Here is a 20,094-nt window from a genome sequence, read left to right on the forward strand (position 1 = left end):
CTGTGACAATTACTGCCCATCCCCACCTTTGAGAGTACAAAGGTCCCTATGCAGAGCTTACCTCCTCCACTGAGTGATGGTTTGTTATATTTACTACTAAATATTAATGTTTATTTAAAGCAAGCGCACAGCAGCTTGCATCACCTCGGCCATCACCTATCAGCCCCCTTCAGCAGCTGCTGCTTCTTTGCCAGGGTGACTTACCTGCCTCACAAGTTCTTATCTCGTGCGCCAGCGACAGTATTTATGAAACAAAATAACAAACACGGAGCACTCCCGCAGAGCTTTCCATTTCCAAATCCCTTTACTAACTCTTAGCTTCCCTATACACAATGCATCAGAGAGACACACAATGCACATTGCATAGAGGATAATGGAGAGTCCCAAGCCTGGTCTACATACAGTTTTTGTACCACTGTACTATTAAGGGGAGGTGATTTTTTTTTAAACCAAGATAGTTATAGTAGTACATCCCCTAGGCTATGTCCACACTGTTGGTTTTTAGCAGAAGAGGACATGCAAATGAAGCGCTCATTTACAAATCTCATGCTTAAATTTGCATATTCTCTTCTGATTCTTTTTGCGGAAGAGGTTTTTGCGAAGAAAAAAAAAACCCACAGCGTAGACTAGGCCATTTTTCAGAAAAAAACCCTTTTGCGCAAGATCCTGTAAACCTCATTTTTTAAGGAATAAGGGATCTTGAGCAAAAGGGTTTCGTTCCAAAAATGGCCCCGTCTACACTGCGGGGTTTTTCGCAAAAACCTCTTTCGCAAAAAGGATCGGAAGAGAATATGCAAATGAGAGTGTGAGATTTGCAAATGAGCGCTTCATTTGCATTTTCTCTTCCGCAAAAAACAAACAGTGTGGATGTAGCCCTACGGTGGACACAGTTATACCAGTACAAAGGTGCCTTATGCAGATACAATGCACTCTTCTTTCCCACCAGAAATGGCTGTATCAGTATCAAGTGTCAATAGAGCAATATAACTGCATCAGCAGTAGGGGGCCAAACAGCCTTAATTCCACCACTTTAGCTAACGCAGTACAACTTGGGTGTGTAAACAAGCCCTAAGGGTACATTTACACAGCAGCGTTATTTAAGAATAGCTGACGTTATTCCGAAATAACACCACGCACATCTACACAGAAAGCCTTTTATTTCGAAATAATTTCGAGCTGGAAGACTTCTTACTCTGACTCATCATAACCCTCATTTCATGAGGAGTAAGGGAAGTCAAAGGAAGACTGCTCTTCCTTCCAAATCCTGCTGTGTAGACAGCGCCAAAAGCCATACTAAACTATTTTGACTTCAGCTACACAATTGATGTAGTTGAAGGCTTGCGTAGATTAATTCAACTTTAGCCCTGCTGTGTAGACATTCCCTAAGTGACTTGCCTGAAACCATATGCTGCGTGGATGCCAGAAAAGGATACTCAAGAGTACCTGTCTCCCAGCTCTGTGCTGAATTCATCAGGCCAAGAGGCCCCTCAGTTTTCACAACAGAAGTAGGCAGGGAGGGAGGAATGGTGGGGATCTATTCCAATGATTTAAAAAGTAATTTTTAAATGCTTTATCTCAACAGAGAAATTAAATGGCATTCCACACCGTTAATTAGGAATTCCACATTGTTAATTAGGAAGACAGTTGACTTGTCCAAGGTCACCCTGCTTCACATGAACAGCTGACAGAAGAGGCTTTACTAGTTTTACAGTTTTATACTGCCAGTCAGAAAGTGTCAATGCAGAACCCATTTTGGCCCAGGTGTGGAGGGAAGAAGAGGAACTGTATTCTCTCTTTTCTAATTGGCTCTATGACTGAATTAGTAACTGGAGAGTTCAGCAAGGCTGGAGGTGGGGCAGAGAAAGAGGGAGCACCAAAATAATGGAAAATCACTTCAGTGGATGTGTGTTTATCTTCTAGTTAAACAAAGTCATTAACCAAACCAGCCATGCACACACTTAGGCAGGTCTTCAGCTTCATTCACCTGAATCCCACAGACTCAAAATGCATCTACTTTTGTAAGTTAAAGTTAAGCATGCTCATAAATGTATGATTAGGATTTAGACATGCACAGTGCATATGTTTTAGCCAGCGGATGAGTTTACAACTTACCCCATTTAAGCTCCCCAGATCCTTCACCCTGTGCTCATCTTTGTCCTTGTCATAGTTGATTACAGCATGCTGCTTATCCACACTGCGGGACTGGAAACAAAAGCATAATGAACTTGAGACTGGCCAGACACCAGAGGTTATGGTAATCAAAACAAAGTGGAGATATTCCCCTTACCTGGTATGGGGATAGGTGGAAGATTACACATTATTAATTCTATAAATAGTCAGAGGATAAACAGGAAAAGCTGACATGACTGTTCTAAATATTCCATTGAACTCATTATCATAGAATATTAGAATACTAGGACTGGAAGGGACCTCTAGAGGTCGCATCTAGTCCCCTGTCCTCATGGCAGGACCCACTGCTGTCTAGACCATCCCTGCTAGACATTTATCTAACCTACTCTTAAATATCTCCACAGGTGGAGATTCCACAACCTCCCTGGGCAATTTATTCCAGTGTTTAACCACCCTGACAGTTAGGAACTTTTTCCTAATGTCCAACCTAAACCTCCCTTGCTGCAATTTAAGCCCATTGCTTCTTGTTCTATCCTCAGAGGCCAGGAAGAACAAGTTTTCTCCCTCCTCCTTGTGATACCCTTTTAGATATCTGAAAACTGCTCTCATGTTCCCTCTCAATCTTCTCTTTTCCGAGCTAAACAAGCCCAATTCTTTCAGTCTTCTTTCATAGGTCATGTTCTCTAGATCTTTACTCATTCTTGTTGCTCTTCTCTGGATCTTCTCCAATTTCTCCACATCTTTCTTGAAATGTGGTGCCCAGAACTGGACACAATACTCGAACTGAGGCCTAATCAGTGCAAAGTAGAGCGGAAGAATGACTTCTCATGTCTTGCTCACAACACACCTGCTAATGCATCCTAGAATCATGTTTGCTTTTTTTGCAACAGCATCACACTGTTGACTCATATTTAGCCTGAAGTCCACTATAACCCCTAGATCCCTTTCTGCCATACTCCTTCCTAGACAGTCACTTCCCATTCTGTATGTGTGAAACGGATTGTTCCTTCCTAAATGGAGCACCCTGCATTTGTCCTTATTAAACTTCATCCTGTTTACCTCAGACCATTTTTCCAATTTGTACAGATCATTTTGAATTATAACTCTGTCCTCCAAAGCAGTTGCAACCCCTCCCAGCTTGGTATACCTGCAAACTTAATAAGCATACTCTCTATGCTGACATCTAAATTGTTGATGAAGATATTGAACAGAACCGGTCCCAAAACAGATCCCTGTGGAACCCCACTTGTTTTACCTTTCCAGCAGGATTGTGAACCGTTAATAACTACTCTCTGAAAATGGTTATCCAACCAGTTATGTACCCACCTTATAGTAGCCCCATCTAAGTTGTATTTGCCTAGTTTATTGATAAGAATATCATGTGAGACCGTATCAAATGCCTTACTAAAGTCTAGGTATACCACGTCCACCGCCTCTCCCCTATCCATAAGTCTCGTTACCCTATCAAAGACAGCTATCAGATTGGTTTGACACGATTTGTTCTTTACAGGTCCATGCTAGCTGTTCCCTATCACCTTATTATCTTCCAAGTGTTTGCAGATTATTTCCTTAATTACTTGCTCCATTATCTTTCCTGGCACAGAAGTTAAGCTCACAGGTCTGTAGTTTCCTGGGTTGTTCTTATTTCCCTTTTTATAGAGGAGCACTATATTATGATTAGTCGTGTGCTGAAAGTTTAGCACAAGGATAAGAGTTTGCAAGACTGGTGCCTACCAGTCCATCTCAGATAACAGACAAACCTACTTAGCAATTTTTTTTAACATTTATTACCAAATTATTTTTAAAAGGAAAAATTCATTTAAAGCCACCGTTTTTAAGGCAGGATTTAAAAGTGTGACAGCAGCACACACTCAAACCAAACTAACCACACTTAAAAACTGGGGCAGATTCCCAGCTTCTGTCAATTCTCATTGCTCCATATTTACACCAGCCAAGAATCTGCTGCCTTATCTTTTGGAACTTTCCTATTTTTAGTCATGTCTTTGTATTTCTAATCTCATTTTATTTAGTTACTCTCCAAGATGCAAATGCAGCTAGATTTTCTTTAAATGATTTTCCCCCCATACTTTGGCTTTGCATCGCTTTCCTTTGTGCATGTGTACAAGTTCAATCTCGCAGATTAGTTGCATAATTAAATGCGAGAATGTTCGGGTTTGGGTTTTTAAAAATAAGTTTTTTAAAATATCACTAAGCAAAATCCAATTTTAAAACAAATTGTCGTTATGTTCAATATAATGGGTGATTGCACACATTACTTCCTTGTGTTTTGTTCAAACACAGCAAAGACGATACCAGCTTTTGTGGCGGATATTTACATTTTTCACTCAAGACATGTAACACATTTCCATCTAAGTTTCTTCTTTATTAGGAGAAAGATGTTCACTTCCTTTTTAATAATAAAAGGAACTTAATAGTCTAAAATCTCTGTTCTGGGAATACAGTAAAAACTCTGTTATCCGGCTCTCAATTAACCAGAAAGATCAATTAACCAGCACTTCTGGTATCTCCCAACAGGCATGTTGACAGCAGGCGGAAGTTGCAGGAACCCTGCTTCCTAGTGCAGTTGCCAGCTCCAGCCCTGGGGCAGCCTGTGTTAGCTCTTTGGCTGCTCCCAGGGTGGAGGGGGGAGTGGAGCTTGGGCCCCCAGCTCTGCCCTCCCCAAGCAAGTGCCCTATCCCCTGGGCCACTCCAGAGCACAGCCCACCTCCCTATGTGGGGAGTTTCAGGGAGCTGTAACCCCCAACATTGCCCTCCCCAAGTGAATGCCCTATTTTCTAGGCCCTCTGTACCTTCCAGGCATCCCTTATGCTTCCTTCCAAGTGCTAGAGCCAGCTCCTGCTCTGGGGTAGCTTGTGTTGGCTGAACAGCTGCTCCCAGGGTGGGTGTGGTGGGGGATTCGAACCTAGCACCTTGTGGTCCCCAGGGATGGGTTACTGCAGCAGCAGCCAGAGCCCGAGCCCTTTAAATCTCCACTGGAGTGTTGGGTGGCACTGAAATGCTGGTGGAGGAAGCCTAGCTTCCAGCCCCACCCCTTCTGTCCAAGGCCCTGCCTCTTCCAGGAAAATGGAGACTGGCCCTTCCGCCACCTTGCCCAGGGGCCAGCAATTCTGTCAACCTCCCTGTCTCCCAATACAAATCTTCCATCTAGTAACAGGGACAGTATACTGCCCAGCATGCCATGCGATTGCATATTCTGCACTCTACTTTCATGCAAGAGAGGCAGAAGACAAGTAAGCAAGCTGAAATCAGGGATTTAGTCAAAAAAGCAGCTTCCAGGATGTGTCGTAGGGTCATTACAGACTCAGCCCAATCTCCTTCACCTTCCACATCTACAGTGATAATTGATGTTGATCATGACGACTCTGAGGCACTGCAAGACCCTGACGTGCCTTCTGAATCATCACAGAAAGATTCAATTATGTTCAGTATAGTTTAGCGTTAAGTGCATTTTTAGTGATCTGGGTGTACGCCATGAGCTGCCCATAGTGATATGTGGTGTCAAAAGATAACCTACTGTACAGAAAACATTACCTATATATACCTAAGGGCTTTGAGAAACCAACTCCTCTGTGGTGCAGAACTGCTACTATATTGGTGAGTACCGATGGACTATTTTACACCCTATTTGTTTTATTGTATTCTAATTCTTTGAAAATGTGTATTCCACTGGTGAAGTATAACTCTCAGTTAACCAGAATACTCAATTAACTAGTACCCCTCCCTCCATTCCCCCAACATGCCATATAACAGAGTTTTTCCTGTACCTACACACAGATAACTTTATTCAAATATTTAGCCCCAGTGATTTTTTATGTTGTTAACTGCACTCAGTAAATTTAATCTTCAAAATGCACAAATTAGCTGCAGGTAAAATAAACTGTTTCTTTAAAGTTTTGAAAAAATTAATGAGGTTACTGACACTGTCTGCTCTATATTTAGGATTATTTTCCATTTCCCAATATGACCTGAATTCTAAATGGAAAAACTAGACCAGTCAATGAAAAGCCCATCAATATAAACCTCTGTGGTATCTCTTGGTATCCACAAAATGAACAAACTGTTGGAAGAGAGGGGCTGCTCCTCTTCTCCAGGTACATACACACTGGCTTCCATAATGCTATTCTCAAAATGGCTCTGCCAAGTTGCTTTTAAGCAAACAGAGGCCTGCACTATTTCATGAGAATTCCAGTATTAAAACAAAAGGATGGCTTTTTTTGGTGACAAATATTGTAATACTTTGCCAGAATTTTTCTCCCTTGCTGATGTCAAACATGCCACTAATGTTCCTAGCAGCAGATAAATCCTCAGCTTTTTCTTCTTTTTCCAGACTAAGGAAATGTGGGCTCCCAAATGACCCCAATGAGTTGACTGGAAACAAACATATATTCCAGTTGGGGGATATGTTTATATATCACGTGATATCCTGCATCATTTACAACCTGCTGCAGACAGCAGAAGTTATTGCTTAGATAGTTTTTAAAACAGCTTTGTCTCGGGCTGCATTTCTAATACTGTGATATCTCAGTAAAACCCAATTTGTAAGTAAAAGGGGTCACCAGTGTATGTAAATATAGTCAGTTCCAAATGAAAAACGATCCTTACTGCTCATGCAATTCAAACTGCCATGCCATCCAATAGGTGTTATTACTCTAGTAGTTGAGACAGGAAGTTATCACTAACTACTGTAGTTAAAGCTGTGCAACAGTTTCCATTACAGGCAGTCCCCGGGTTACGTACAAGATAGGGACTGTAGGTTTGTACTTAAGTTGAATTTGTACTTAAGTCGGAACTGGCGTCCAGATTCAGCCGCTGCTGAAACTGACCAGCGGCTGACTACAGGAAGCCCGAGGCAGAGTTTCTCTGCCCCGGGCTTCCTGGAATCAGCCGCTGATCAGTTTCAACAGCAGCTGAATCTGGACGCCTGGGACAGAGCAGCTGGGGCGCTGCCGGTTGGTCCCGCAGCGCGCCGCTCCTCGGCGCTACTGGACCAACCCGGCATCACCCCAGCTGCTCTACCCCAGGTGTCCCCAAGTCAGCTGCTGCTGAAACTGATCAGCGGCTGATTCCAGGAAGCCCGGGGCAGAGCAACTCTGCCTCGGGCTTCCTGAAGTCAGCCGCTGGTCAGTTTCAGCAGCGGCTGACTTGGGGACGCCTGGGGCAGAGCAGCTGGGGTGCTGCTGGGTTGGTCCAGTAGCGCTGCTCCTAGGCGCTACTGGACCAACCCAGCAGCACCCCAGCTGCTCTGCCCCAGGCGTCCAGATTCAGCTGCTGTTGAAACTGACCAGCAGCAGCTGAATCAGGACATCTGGGGCAGAGCAGCTGGGGTGCTACCAGGTTGGTCCAGTAGCGCCGAGGAGCGGTGCGCTGCGGGACCAACCGGCAGCGCCCAAGCTGCTCTACCACAGGCGTCCGCGAGAAAAGCCTGGTCTGCTGGTGGGGGGGGGGGGGGGCGACACTGCCTGTACATGAAAATGTCTTCTGGACAACTAACATTGCACACAGAAAAGTAACATTAAAGAGCATCCCCCAAGCTCCAATACATTTATACCAAGTCCCAAACAAATAATACATAACAACAACACCTTCTAGCTCTTATATAATGCCTATTCTATCACTACATCACAGAGCACTTCCCAGTCATTAATGTATTAATCCTCTGAGGGAGGGAAGTGCTATTATTCCCATTCTACAGATGAAGAGCAGAGAGGCTAAGTGACTTGGCCAGGGTCATACAAGTCTGTGGCAAGGAAGAAAACTGAACCTCACTCTCAAGTCCTAGGCTTTTGCCCTAGCCATTGGATCCCATAGTGCATGATAGAAACTCAGGACAAGAGATGGATGGAAGGATACATACATGGGGCCTACTTACACAGGAAGTAAAATAAGTTCAGTTTTATGTTTTATTTGTATTGCAGTAGCACCTTGGCACCCCAGTCATGGACCAGGACTATATCTTGCTGGATGCTGCACAAACAGAACAAAAAAAGGTCCCTATCACAAAGAAATTGCAGGTTCCCTTCTCTTATCATAAGCAATTCTTTCTGTAACCTCGGTGTTATGACTCTTTGCCTCTGAGGTAAATAAAGAAGAAGAAAGTGGATGCTAAATGTGTATGGAATGTGGGCAACTTTGGGCCTAACACAAGGGACCCTCTGAGAGGGTTGCATGTGTCTCAGGACCATGGGTGCCTTTGGTACAGACATCTCCCTCTACAGGCTGTCACTCTGCCTCCAGGACAATCGAGTCTCAGATGTAATTTCACAACGCCAAAAGACAACCCAACTGCGATTGCAGAATATGTCTGTATTGTAATGGAAGGCAAGCAAGGAACCTACCCTTTCAGAAGCGGAGTGCTCACTACCCATCGCGTTTGCCTACATTAAGTCTTACAGGTCTGTTCTGTCGGTAGGCCCATATCTGTTTGAGAGCAGAAGTAGCCAGTTATGGCATCCCTTGCGATTAACGGAAATAACTCTTACTTTCGGTATACCAGCAACCTCGAGGGCTGGAGGCTGATCAACCCTTTGTTCTTCCGGTTTTGAGCAGAATGCTTCATATCCCACTCATGAACAAGAGGTACTGATTAGCTTCCAGGGGTTAGTCTACCGCCTGATCTAACTCCAGTGGATAGAGCCCCACAAAGTAGGAACAGCCTCATTTACACCAGCATTTTAGGAACCATCGGTTTATTCAGCATTTTGCCCCAATGAGGTGGATGAAGGTGATAGAGTGAGGAAACGTGTTTAATTGCATCTTCCATCCCAAAAATATATAAGGACTCTAGGTCAGTACTTCTCAACCAGGGATCCGGGGTAAGGAGTCCACCAAAAACTAGAGTGCAGGACCAGTGTTGGACTTGCTGGGGACCAGGGCAGAAGGCCAAAGCCCAAGCCCTGCCGTGAGGGGCCAAAGCTACAGCCTGAGCAAGAAAGCTTTGAGGGGCTCTGGGCAATTGCACTGATTGCTAGTCCCTAATGCCAGGCCTGGCTTTTAAGCTACTGGATCTGCAGGAAAATAATTGTGGCACAGGCGAGCCAAGGAATTTTTATAGCAAGTTAGAGCAGCTTCTGGAGACCACCATGTAATGTGGCTGGACATGGTTAAAACAAAAAAAGCTGCTATCCAAATTTCCCACAATAAGATGTTTTTAAAAAACAAAAATCTGCAAGAGGATGTTTAAAACAAGAATTATAAAGCAAAAAAACCAAGCAAGAGAAGCTAATGTATTTCCTTAGAAGGAGCAAAGTCAGAGATGGGCGCTAAGCATTCCAATACCAGTACAAGTATCACCTCTATTATGCTGAGAAACACCACCAAAAACACCATAAACAGAACAACTGTTTATTTGGAAGCCTACAGCTAGAAAGAGCCAAACAGAAGGCGAGACCCTAGGGAAGTGGGAGCAGAAGGAAAAATTCTAAATTTCTGCAGTTGTAGTACCAGGTCTGTACACGGGAGTGTGCAAAGAGTGTGAAAGCCCTCCCCCATGGACCCCTAAGTAAGCATGTTCCAGCCGGCCAGGGGAAAGCAGGAGCAGTGCGCTGCCCAAGCCTCCCTCCCCCATCATCTGGCCAACTAGGGGAAGGCTAGGGCTGATTTCCCTGCTTACTTGGGGAACGATAGGGGGGTGCATTCACACCCTGGCTGTTCACATTTACAGAAAAAAGCACCCCCCACACAGAAATTCCTGTGTACGGGCCTGAGTACAGAGCCTACAATCAGTTCAAATAACTTACCTTGTAGACAAAAAACACACTTTTCAAAAACACTCGGTAACAGTATTTAGCAGATTTTCTGACAGGTAATATGGAACGTGGATCAATATAATATTAACTTACAGAGTATTTCTTTTCTGGAAATATAATCATTTCTTGATGTTATATTGCTTTGTTTCTCCATTACAGTCTAGAAAAGGGATGTTAATGTAGATTTCGGAAAAGCGCCAGTCTAGACGTGATTCTCCGGAAAATAAGCCCTTTTCCGGAGGATTTCTTATTCCTACTTTCAAGTCCGTACCAGGAATAAGAAATAAGGAATAAGTAGGAATCACATCTAGACTGGCGCTTTTCTCCAGCTTATCCCCAAGCCGGAAAAAAGCGGCAGCCATGTAAATGCAAATGCCGTGGGGGATATTTAAATCCCCCGCGGAATTTGCAATTCCAAAGTCTACATTAACATCCCTTTTCCAGAAAGGGGTGCCAATGTAGACACAGCCACCATGTTTTAAATATCTACAATTTACCATTTGCCCCAAATAAACAAAATTATCCAAAAGGAGAAGTACTGTACACTTTGATAATCCCCCTGGCCCCAGTCCTAATACTTGGGGGGGGACCTTTTCTGGGTGGGGGACTGCTGACCCACAGAAAAATCAGTCAGGGGCTGCACACAAGTGAGAAGCAAAAAACAAACCTCACTGACATGGTCCCTGGCTGAGGAGGAGAAAGACACTCCCCACATTCTCCTTGCACACCAGAACCTAGAAGGGTCCAGGCTAGTAGATTTTGTGCGCTCCATCCCTGTGGTGCAGCAGCGGGGGGCTGGATCATCAGCATGGGCTCCCCAATGTTGGGTGGGAGGAACCCTAAATCTCAGGGGCCACATCCAGGCAAGCCAAGCGCTGCATCCAGCCCCTGGGCCTTACGTTCCCCACCCATGGCCTAATCGACAGAGGCATATTTCCAGACTTACACACATAAATCCTTGTATATCAGTCTGAAAACCTAACCCAGCATCCTGCGCCAACCCTTTCATTCACTGCGACTATTCATGCAGCCAAGCGGCACGTTGGTGGTCCTTGAAATTCTCTCGCCACGTAGCTTCAAATCCTGAGCATGCTGGGTTAGAACGTAAGAAGCTTAAAAATATGGTTCGGTAGTACAAGAATCCAAACCAGCAGCATCCCCATGCAGGGACCGCAGAGAACAGCTACTGTGTGGCAGGTTTCCATAGCTCTATGGATAGAGACAGGGGACCAGCTCAGAGGGTTGCATGTGCCTCAGGAATGACGCAGGAAACAAAGAGGAAAGAAAACTGTGGGCTGCGGACAGATTCAAAGTGAGATCCACAGGCCGGGGGGAGGGAGGGCAAGAGGGGAAAATTAAGCTGTCTCTTACATTTCCCCATGTGCTTTAGTCACAGTCATAGCCCAGCTCTGTAAGGATGCATCTAGGTAGCACCCTTCTGTTGGAATAAGCTACACAAATTGCGTAGCTTATTCCGAGTCTAAACCGAAAGAGCTTATTTTGAAATTTGGCGCTGTGTAGACAGCGCCAAATTTCAAAATAAGGCACTATTCCGACAAATCCCTTAACCCTTGGGATGCCAGAATAGCGCACCTGCTATTTTGGGAAATAGCGAGAACATTTAAAGATGCAGCATTGCTATTTCAGGATACTTGCGGTATCCTGAAATGGTGCCACAGTCTAGACGTACCCTAAGTACAGATCCATATTGACTCCGTTTCTCCCCAGGCTCAGCACAGGACCCACTGTCAAAACCCTTCTGCTCATTACGCACAGGATCAAGATTTGGAATCCAAACTTGCCAATGCTGGGAGGGATCATGGGCCCGGAGATAAGACCGGAAGAAAGCCGTGATTGTTAGGCTCAAAAGCTGCAGCCTCCGTGCATTAAACCTACGGTTTTGTCACAGGAAGGCCAAATGTAAGTGGTACCGAGACGGGAGCACTGTTTCAAATTTCAAGCGTTTCACTGGGGAAAGGGGCGGTCCAGGAGCCACTTAGGCCCACTGCAGAGACTGAACCTCCCCCCAGTGTGGGCACCTTGTGTTGCTGGAAAGGAATTTAGGGTCTTCCCTCCTTGTCCCCCCACCCCTATGCCCTCAGCTTCCTAGAAGTGAGCTGCCATCATTGCCCAGAGTGCTCAGGAATGCAGGGACCAGACTCCCCCCGCTCAATCTCAGTGGCAGCATAGGCTCCCCCTCCCCATATCCCTTCCTCCATGTAGCAGATCCCTGCCAGGCCTGGCTCCCACCAGCCCTTGGACGCTGCTGCCAGCAGCGGGACCAGACTCCACCTGGATCCATGCACCTCAGTGCCCTGCCTCAGGATGGGACCATGAACGGCCTCCCCCTGACAAAGAGAACGGCCTAGCTTGAGTTGTATGATGGTTAAACCCAGGAGGGTTGGTTCCTTGCCCCACCCTACCTAAATGATACCCCTGTGTTACCCACTGGCATGCAGCCCAGCTGCCCCTCCCTCACAACTCAGAGCAGCCAGGCCAAATTTGTGAGCGCATTGTGAAAAAGCTGCTGTGAATGCATAAAGTTGCAGCTTCCACAACGAAATTGCGATCTGCAACTTCCTAACAGTCTGAGAGAGAAAATAAATACAGGCTGGCAGTGGCTGCGTCCGGCCTGTTCGTGACAGTCTGATGTGTGTCACTGGCACTCAGATAACTGCAGCGCTCTGGCGGCAACCTGCAGTGAGCATTCACTCTAAGTCGCATACTTTCCATGCTGAGCAGGTCACACCTCTGTCAGTCTCAGTTATCCCTAGCGCTCTGGGTAATGCTCAGAGCTAGCCACAGTGCAAAGCAGAGACTGTCCCAGTAGGAAATTTAACCTCCTGCTGCCAGCCTTTTAAAGGGGCCACCGGACTGATTTAAAAACCTCATGCTCTGAAATCTGTTCATTCGTTGTTCGTACAAGGTCAGTGCTGATGGACCCAGTTTGTCAGCAGGCAGGATTGAACCTGGGACCTGTGAGGCTAAAGCTCTGAGCTTCTACTACGGCAGCTGTCACCAACCCAATGACTGCAATCGAATGGTTGATAACGGAGCCTCAGCCAGTTGCTTGTGAGCTGCCCCGGGCCACTACAAGTCCAGCAGCACAGCAGCACGTTTCTGTGCATCCCTTGGGGGAGGTGGACAGTGTCTCCACAAGCTGCCCGCACCAGGCAGCACCACCCCACAGCTGGGAGGACAGTACTAGGGATGGAATCATGCAGCTGCCTTCCCCTCCAGTCAGGGGCCACAGAGACATGCCTGCAGTCAGCTGCTTCTAGGAGTGGCATGGGGCCATGCTATGCAGGCAGCTATCTGAGCCCTCCTGTGCTGCCACTTGGGAGCCGCCTGCGGTAAGCACCTCCTAGCTGCAGCCTGAACCTCATACCTTCCTGCTCCGCTGTCCCAGCCCTGCCCCCGCTCCCAGAGCCAGCACCCCACAACTCCCTCCTGCACCCCAACACTCTGCTCCAGCCTTAAGCCCCCCCAAGCCAGCACCCCATTTCCCCTCACAGAGCCAGCACCCTATTTCCCCTTCTGCATCCAACACCCTGATCCCCTACCCCAGCCCTGCCCCCCTCCCAGAGCCAGCATCCCCTTCTGCACCCCAACACTCCTCCCCCCTACACCTGAACCCCCTCTGCCCCATCCCTGAGCCCAGTGACATTGTGTGAAGGTGAGAGAGAGCAAGTGATGGAGAGAGGGGGAATGGAGCTTGTGGAAGGGGCAGGGGAATCATGGAAGGGGGAGGGTAGATCCTGGGTCACCCTTAAATTTAAAGGTTAAGAGACCACTGCTCTACTGCATGAACTAAAAGCCAGCTGGCTATTAGCTAAGCAGTGGGGCAGACTTCACTCTTCCTCTCAGTGCTCTTGGTGCCTCTGGGTCAAACACTTATCCCAGTAGAAGAAGCATCTCCCAAGCTTCAAAAACCTCCCAGCTGCAATCCCAGATGAACATCCACTTGGAACGCCAACAGACCTGGGTCACCGGCAGATAGGATTGAACCTGCAAACCTAGGGGCTAAAACCATGAGCCTCTACTGCATGAGATTAAAAACCAGCTGGCTGTGAGCTGTGCAGTGGGCTGCTCTGCACGCCCCCTTGTCTGCCATGCGATGGGCTGGTTAACTAAACATATAGCTAACTAGTTCCCATTTTAAACATCCCTGATCCACAGCACACAAAAACTGTTTGCTGATATCCATGGATTTGCAGGGCTCCATCCTTAAGTGCTCTAGGATACTTTTCATCAGGCCCTGCCAACTTGAATACTTTGAACGTATCTAAATTGTCTTTAACCCATTTTTCCCTATTCTGGCTTGTGTTCTTTCCCTCTTGTTAATTTAATTGTGGTAAGCCTCTGATCAAAATTTTTGTTAAGGAAGGCTGAAGCAAACCCAGCATTAAACACTTCAGCCTTCTTGATGTCTTCTGTTATTAGCTGTCCTTCTCCATTAAGTAAACAACCTAAACTTTCCTTTATCTTGCTCCTTATGTATTTATAGAATCTCTTCTTACTGCAATTGCTAGCTTACATTGATTTTTCATGTAGCATTTCCGTTTTTATTATGTTATTAAGAGGTGGATCTTGAAACTCTTACTCATGTTGAATAATTGCCCAAGGAATAAACTATCTCATTGGAATCAAGAAGACCACTTGAAGAACAAAATACAGGCAGTCCCTGGGTTACGTACAAGATAGGGACTGTAGGTTTGTTCTTAAGTTGAATCTGTATGTAAGTTGGAACTGGCGTCCAGATTCAGCCGCTGCTGAAACTGATCAGTTTCAACAGCGGCTGAATCTGGACGCCAGTTCTGACTTACATACAGATTCAACTTAAGAACCCCAGGCATCCCCAAGTCAGCTGCTGCTGAAACTGATCAGCGGCTGATTCCAGGAAGCCCGGGGCAGGGGCTTCCTGTAGTCAGCCACTGGTCAGTTTCAGCAGCGGCTGACTTGGGGACGCCTGGGGCAGAGCAGCTGGGGTGCTGCTGGGTTGGTCCAGTAGCGCCGCCGCTCCTCGGCGCTACTGGACCAACCCAGCAGCACCCAAGCTGCTCTGCCCCAGGCGTCCAGATTCAGCTGCTGCTGAATCTGACCAGCAGTGGCTGAATCAGGACGCCTGGGGCAGAACAGCTGGGGTGCTGCCCGGTTGGTCCAGTAGCGCCCAGAGCGGCGCTACGGGACCAACTGGCAGCGCCCCAGCTGCTGTACCACAGGTGTCTGGAGCAAAGCCACGGAGCACGGGGGCAGCGGGACAGCCCAGACGCGCCGTGGCTGTCCGCTGCCCGCGTGCTCCGCGGCTTTGCCCCCCCCTCCTCCTGGTCTGCAGACCAGGGGGACGGGGGGACGGGGGCAAAGCAGAGCCAAGCCGCGGAGCGCCCGGCCAGCTGACAGCCCAGACGCGTCTGGGCTGTCAGCTGATCGTGCGCTCCGCGGCTTGGCTCTGCTTTGCCCCCCCCGTCCCCCTGGTCTGCAGACCAGGGGGACGGGGGGGGGCAAAGCAGAGCCAAGCAGAGCCAAGCCGCGGAGCGCGCGATCAGCTGACAGCCCAGACGCTCTGGGCTGTCAGCTGGCCGGGCGCTCCGCGGCTTGGCTCAGCTTTGCCCCCCCCCCCCCCTTCCCCCTGGTCTGCAGACCAGGAGGAGGGGGGGGCAAAGCAGAGCCAAGCCTCGGAGCGTGTGGGCAGCGGACAGCCCTGTCCACTGCCCACGTGTTCCGCCGCTTTGCTTCCTCTCCCTGGTCTGCTGGAGACCAGGGAGAGGAACCCCGTTCGTAACTGCGGATCTGACGTAAGTCGGATCCGCGTAACTCGGGGACTGCCTGTACAGCTCAATGTGAGAATGGCAGAATTGGGCCTCTGCTTGTTTATAAAAATCAAGGCTGGAAATTAAAATACAAGTTAAACCCAGTTTTTCCCTTTTACTTATACACAGAACCAAAATATGCCTGACAGATATTTTCACTAAAAATCTTACAACACTGCAGAAGTATTTTAAATATTTCTAATCCTTTAAGTAGGTGTAGAAGATTTCTAGAAAGATTAAGTTCCCACCGAGCAAACCAATTTAGTTTCAAGCTTTAAAGCTATAATCTTCAACCAGTTGACTGCTAACAGTGGATCCAGTCCAGTACATGAAACAAGCAAACACAGATCAAAATAAAGCACAGAGCATCCCTTTTTAATTCTGTAACAAAACTAGGGATGTGAAAGGCTAACTAGTTAACCAGTAAGCATCACCCTAAATGGGATAGGAGCTGAGAGATGGTGAAAGCCCCAATCCCCACATAGGGGTTGGGAGCCTGTCAAAGCCAGCCCAGATCCCATTTAGTTGGTTAACCAGTAAAATGCTAGGTTAACCTAACATTTAACTGGTTAACTGATTACCCCAGATTTTACATCCTTAAACAAAATAATAAAGCATTTTAATTGTTTAGGAATCTATTATTACCTGGAGGCAACTCAACTAAGGAAAGTTTAAAATAAAAAATCTCTCTCTTTCCCTCCTCACAAAATAATTCCTAAAGCAGTAGAATAATGGATGATAAATTGTGCACTTTTTGGGCCAGTGACTGTCTTTTGCATCACATGAGGACCTGATCTGGCCTTTAATCATTACCACAATGCAACTACTAAATAATCATAATGTTACAGATAGAAGAGACCTGTTAGGTAATATATTAAATTCCCCTGACAATAGTAGTCTGTTGTATGTGGGCTAGAAAAAAATTATCGCTAATAATTCCATCCGTGAAAACACTAGGGTTGCCAGATACTTTCACAAAAATTACTGAACATGGCGGGAGAAAAATTGGTTGACGGGGGGGGGGAGGGAGGAGAAGGGGGACCAAACTAGTTGGGCAAAAAAAAAAAAACCAACCAAAAAAAAGGGAGGACCAACATTGTTGGGGGGGAAAAAAAAGAGTCACTGCACTTTTAAATCCCCAAGCTCCCCACTCCCCCCGTCAGACAAGGCTGGGGAAGAATGTCCCACATTTTACATGTCTGGTATTTTCTGTTTGTTTGTTTTTTAAACTAGAAAGAGGTCACAAATACCTGATTGTCCGGGCCAATACCGGACACCCTGCAAGCCTAGAATACACACAAATAAAATAACTCTACAGTAAGAGCACTGACCCAGAAGTTATAAAACAAATAGTTCCAGTAAACTAATAGGATAGTCCCAACAGAGGAGCTTAATAAAACTTAATGCAACTGTGCAATGCCCCCATTTCTTATGCCCCCCCCTAAGACAAACTGGTGCTAGTCTACACAGTGGTTTTGTGATACAGTCATTGTAGCAAGAGGTCTAAACACCAGCCTCCATTTGTTCACATGAAACGTTGCAAACACACATGCGAAACGCAAAAATTCTCTAACCTGCCAAGGAGTGCTGTAAACTCCTTTCGTCTGGAACCTAAAACAGCTCCGAAGAATATCTCTAGAAGTGAATAGCCAGTAAAATAATCCACTATGTGCGGCCCAAAATGAGAAAATATTATCTAGAGCAGTGGTGTCCAACCTTATTATGCAGGAGGGTAACAACCCACCAGGGGCCGATAGCCCAAGTCCCACCACCAGCGTTCCCTGTAAGCTGGGCTTTTGTGTGGATGCTCAGGAGAAATTCAAAGGCCACCTAGCTGATTAGTGGAGTGCCCACAGACAGGTTTTTGTTCCTTATGGTGGTGCACATGAACATGCCTCAGTGTACATAAAAATTATTCTGCACATGGATGGAAAAGATTACAGAGAACATTGCCCACCACTATGAAATCCTCTGGTGGGCCATGTATAGTCCGCATTGGGTTTCATTGGGTAACCTGATCTACAGAAAGACTTACTACAAAGTCTTCATTACAACAATAGCTTCCCCAGTTATCACCCCTAATGTCATTACCTCACAGACACTAAACTTCCCCCTCAGCCCCACTCTGTTCTAAAATTTGATTTGTCAGTTTTATATGTGTTCACTTTTTTTGATTGTATCATTTTGGTATATACGGTCATGTCAATTTTCTTCCACAAATTGATTTGAGGAAGTGGGTCTGGCCCATGAAAGCTCATCACCTAATAAACCATCTTATTAGTCTTTAAAGTGCTACATAGTTCTGTCTTTTGTTTTTACTATAGAGGACAGTGAAAAAATGCACTCAGGCAGGATCATGCATGATGTGTCACATGAACATTGACCAATGGGCCTTAAACCTTCCTCTCTTCGCACTCTGCCAGATTCCCAGTCACAATTACATCCTCCTCACAACATCCTTTGGCACTTACTTCATTCCCCCCTACCTGTGAAGGCCCACGGAAAAGAACCAGATTTTAAGTTAAAAGGGCCCCTCTACTAGGTTTTGCTGCTGATAGCAAAAGTCTGTTAGTGGGGGAGAGGAAAGGGCAGCACGGGGTGCTGAATCAGCTCGGAGTCTCACAGAACAGCACCTCAGCATGAAATACTGCACAGGTTACCATTCAGTCTGCCAGTTCTGCCATAGGCTAACACTGGAAGAAACAGTGACCAAGATTTTTAAGAGCAACTACTGATCTGGGGTGTCCATTTCTGAGCGCCCAACTAGAGACACGTGATTTTCAGAAAGTGCATAGCACCCAGCCCATGAAAATCAGGTGCCTTTAAAGGGTCTTAAGTTAATCACTTAAAAACTCAAGCCCTTTTGAACAATCAGGTTTTTTGAACTGTCCAAAACAGCTCTACAGAAAACATTAGGACCTTTTTAACCTCTGTAGATTTCACCTTCCGCTCTCAAATGCAGAAATATAAGACAAAAACAAAAAAGCATGGTCATGGGGAAACCCCCACAAATGACCCACCATGAAACAAAAAAATGTCAGAGTGCCAAACTCTAGAAAACCCAGTCTAGCCATTTCATAAACTGCAAATCAATGTCCCCACATCAGCTAGTTTTCCGTTTGAATGGAGGTTTCTCCAGTGTTGTTACAGACCAATGTTTCTCAACCTTTTTTTATAAAGTTTCCCTTTTTCAAAAAAAAAAAAAAAAAAAGTTCCCGCAGTACCTAGTTTTCAGACACACACATTTTTTTTTCTACCATTGCAACACATTTGTTTAAACAACTTAATTGTAGCTGGGCAGGCAATGAAATGTTGGGGTGTAAAAAGTACAAAAATAATAAAGCGCTGTAAAACTTAAAACAAAAATTCAGTTTTCTCCACATTTCAGTTGTGTTGATGTACCTCCCAGACTTTTCTCAAGTACCCCTAAGGGTACTTGTACCACTGATTGAGAAACACTGTTAAAGACAGACCACATCTTAATAGACTGCCTGTAGACACCTCTCCTCTGATTGGAAACCGAACCCATTAGCTCTCTTTTCATCCCCAAACACACAAACTCCTTGAACCCGCTACAAAAAATGTTTGCCCAGGAAAATATTAGAAAAGCATTTAGGACATTTCTTCACACTATTTAGCTGGTGGAAACAGAACGACAGCTCCAATGTGCAACAGTTAGCTTACTGCCAATCCCCACTGTAGGCTGCTATGACCCATGCTCTGGGGACCAGCGTCCAGGAACCTCTATTGAAACAGCCCAAGACAAACCTCCTTCCCTTCTTTGTAGCCCAGTTCATTCACAACTACAACAACAACAGAACACAACAAAGAGTTTTCTGCATCTAAATATTAATGTTTCAACCAGGTCAAAGCCCAATAATTTAGGTTCTGAATTTCCACAAAGTCCTCAGATGAAGGATTCCTGGTTAACATTTTTCTCCAGTTTGTACATATGCGTGTTCAACACTATGTAGCATTCTTAAGCTGAAACATCTGACCATCAAGGCCAAGACTGCAAACAAACGGGATTATCCCACTGCGGGGGATGGGAGGGAAATCATGTTTCTGTGCAAGTAACACAATAGCTTTTTAGGGCAGAAGGATGCCTTCTAGTTCACGCCACCACTAAGGGTGTTAAGAGGCGGATAACTGATGAATCGTGGTATAAATACAATTTGTATCGATGATACGATTAGTCAATAGGGGAAAGTGCTCGGTCACAGCTCACACCAGTCCAGGAGCTACCCCTGTTGCAGCTCCGCAGTTTAAATGCAGTAGTAGCCACAGCTGACCTCCTACTACATTTAAGCTGCAGAGCCTCAGCAGAGGTAGGTTCCTGACCGGCATGGGCCAGGACAGAGCCGCAACTGCTGCGGCTCTGCATTTTA

At 46.1% G+C, this 20,094-nt stretch overlaps 1 protein-coding gene across 1 annotated transcript in view; it reads right to left on the reverse strand.

The window, feature by feature from the left end:
• CEP170B (centrosomal protein 170B) overlaps positions 1-20,094 on the reverse strand; it is a 93,871-nt gene that overhangs the window by 66,299 nt on the left and 7,478 nt on the right. Inside the window, exon 3 of the mRNA XM_075926449.1 lies at positions 2,113-2,202. Within this exon, the coding sequence (XP_075782564.1) occupies positions 2,113-2,202 (90 nt within the window). The remainder of the gene's footprint in view (positions 1-2,112; positions 2,203-20,094) is intronic.

The sequence above is a fragment of the Pelodiscus sinensis genome, chromosome 4, assembly GCF_049634645.1.
Source record: "Pelodiscus sinensis isolate JC-2024 chromosome 4, ASM4963464v1, whole genome shotgun sequence".
In the NCBI taxonomy this organism is placed as follows: domain Eukaryota; kingdom Metazoa; phylum Chordata; order Testudines; family Trionychidae; genus Pelodiscus; species Pelodiscus sinensis.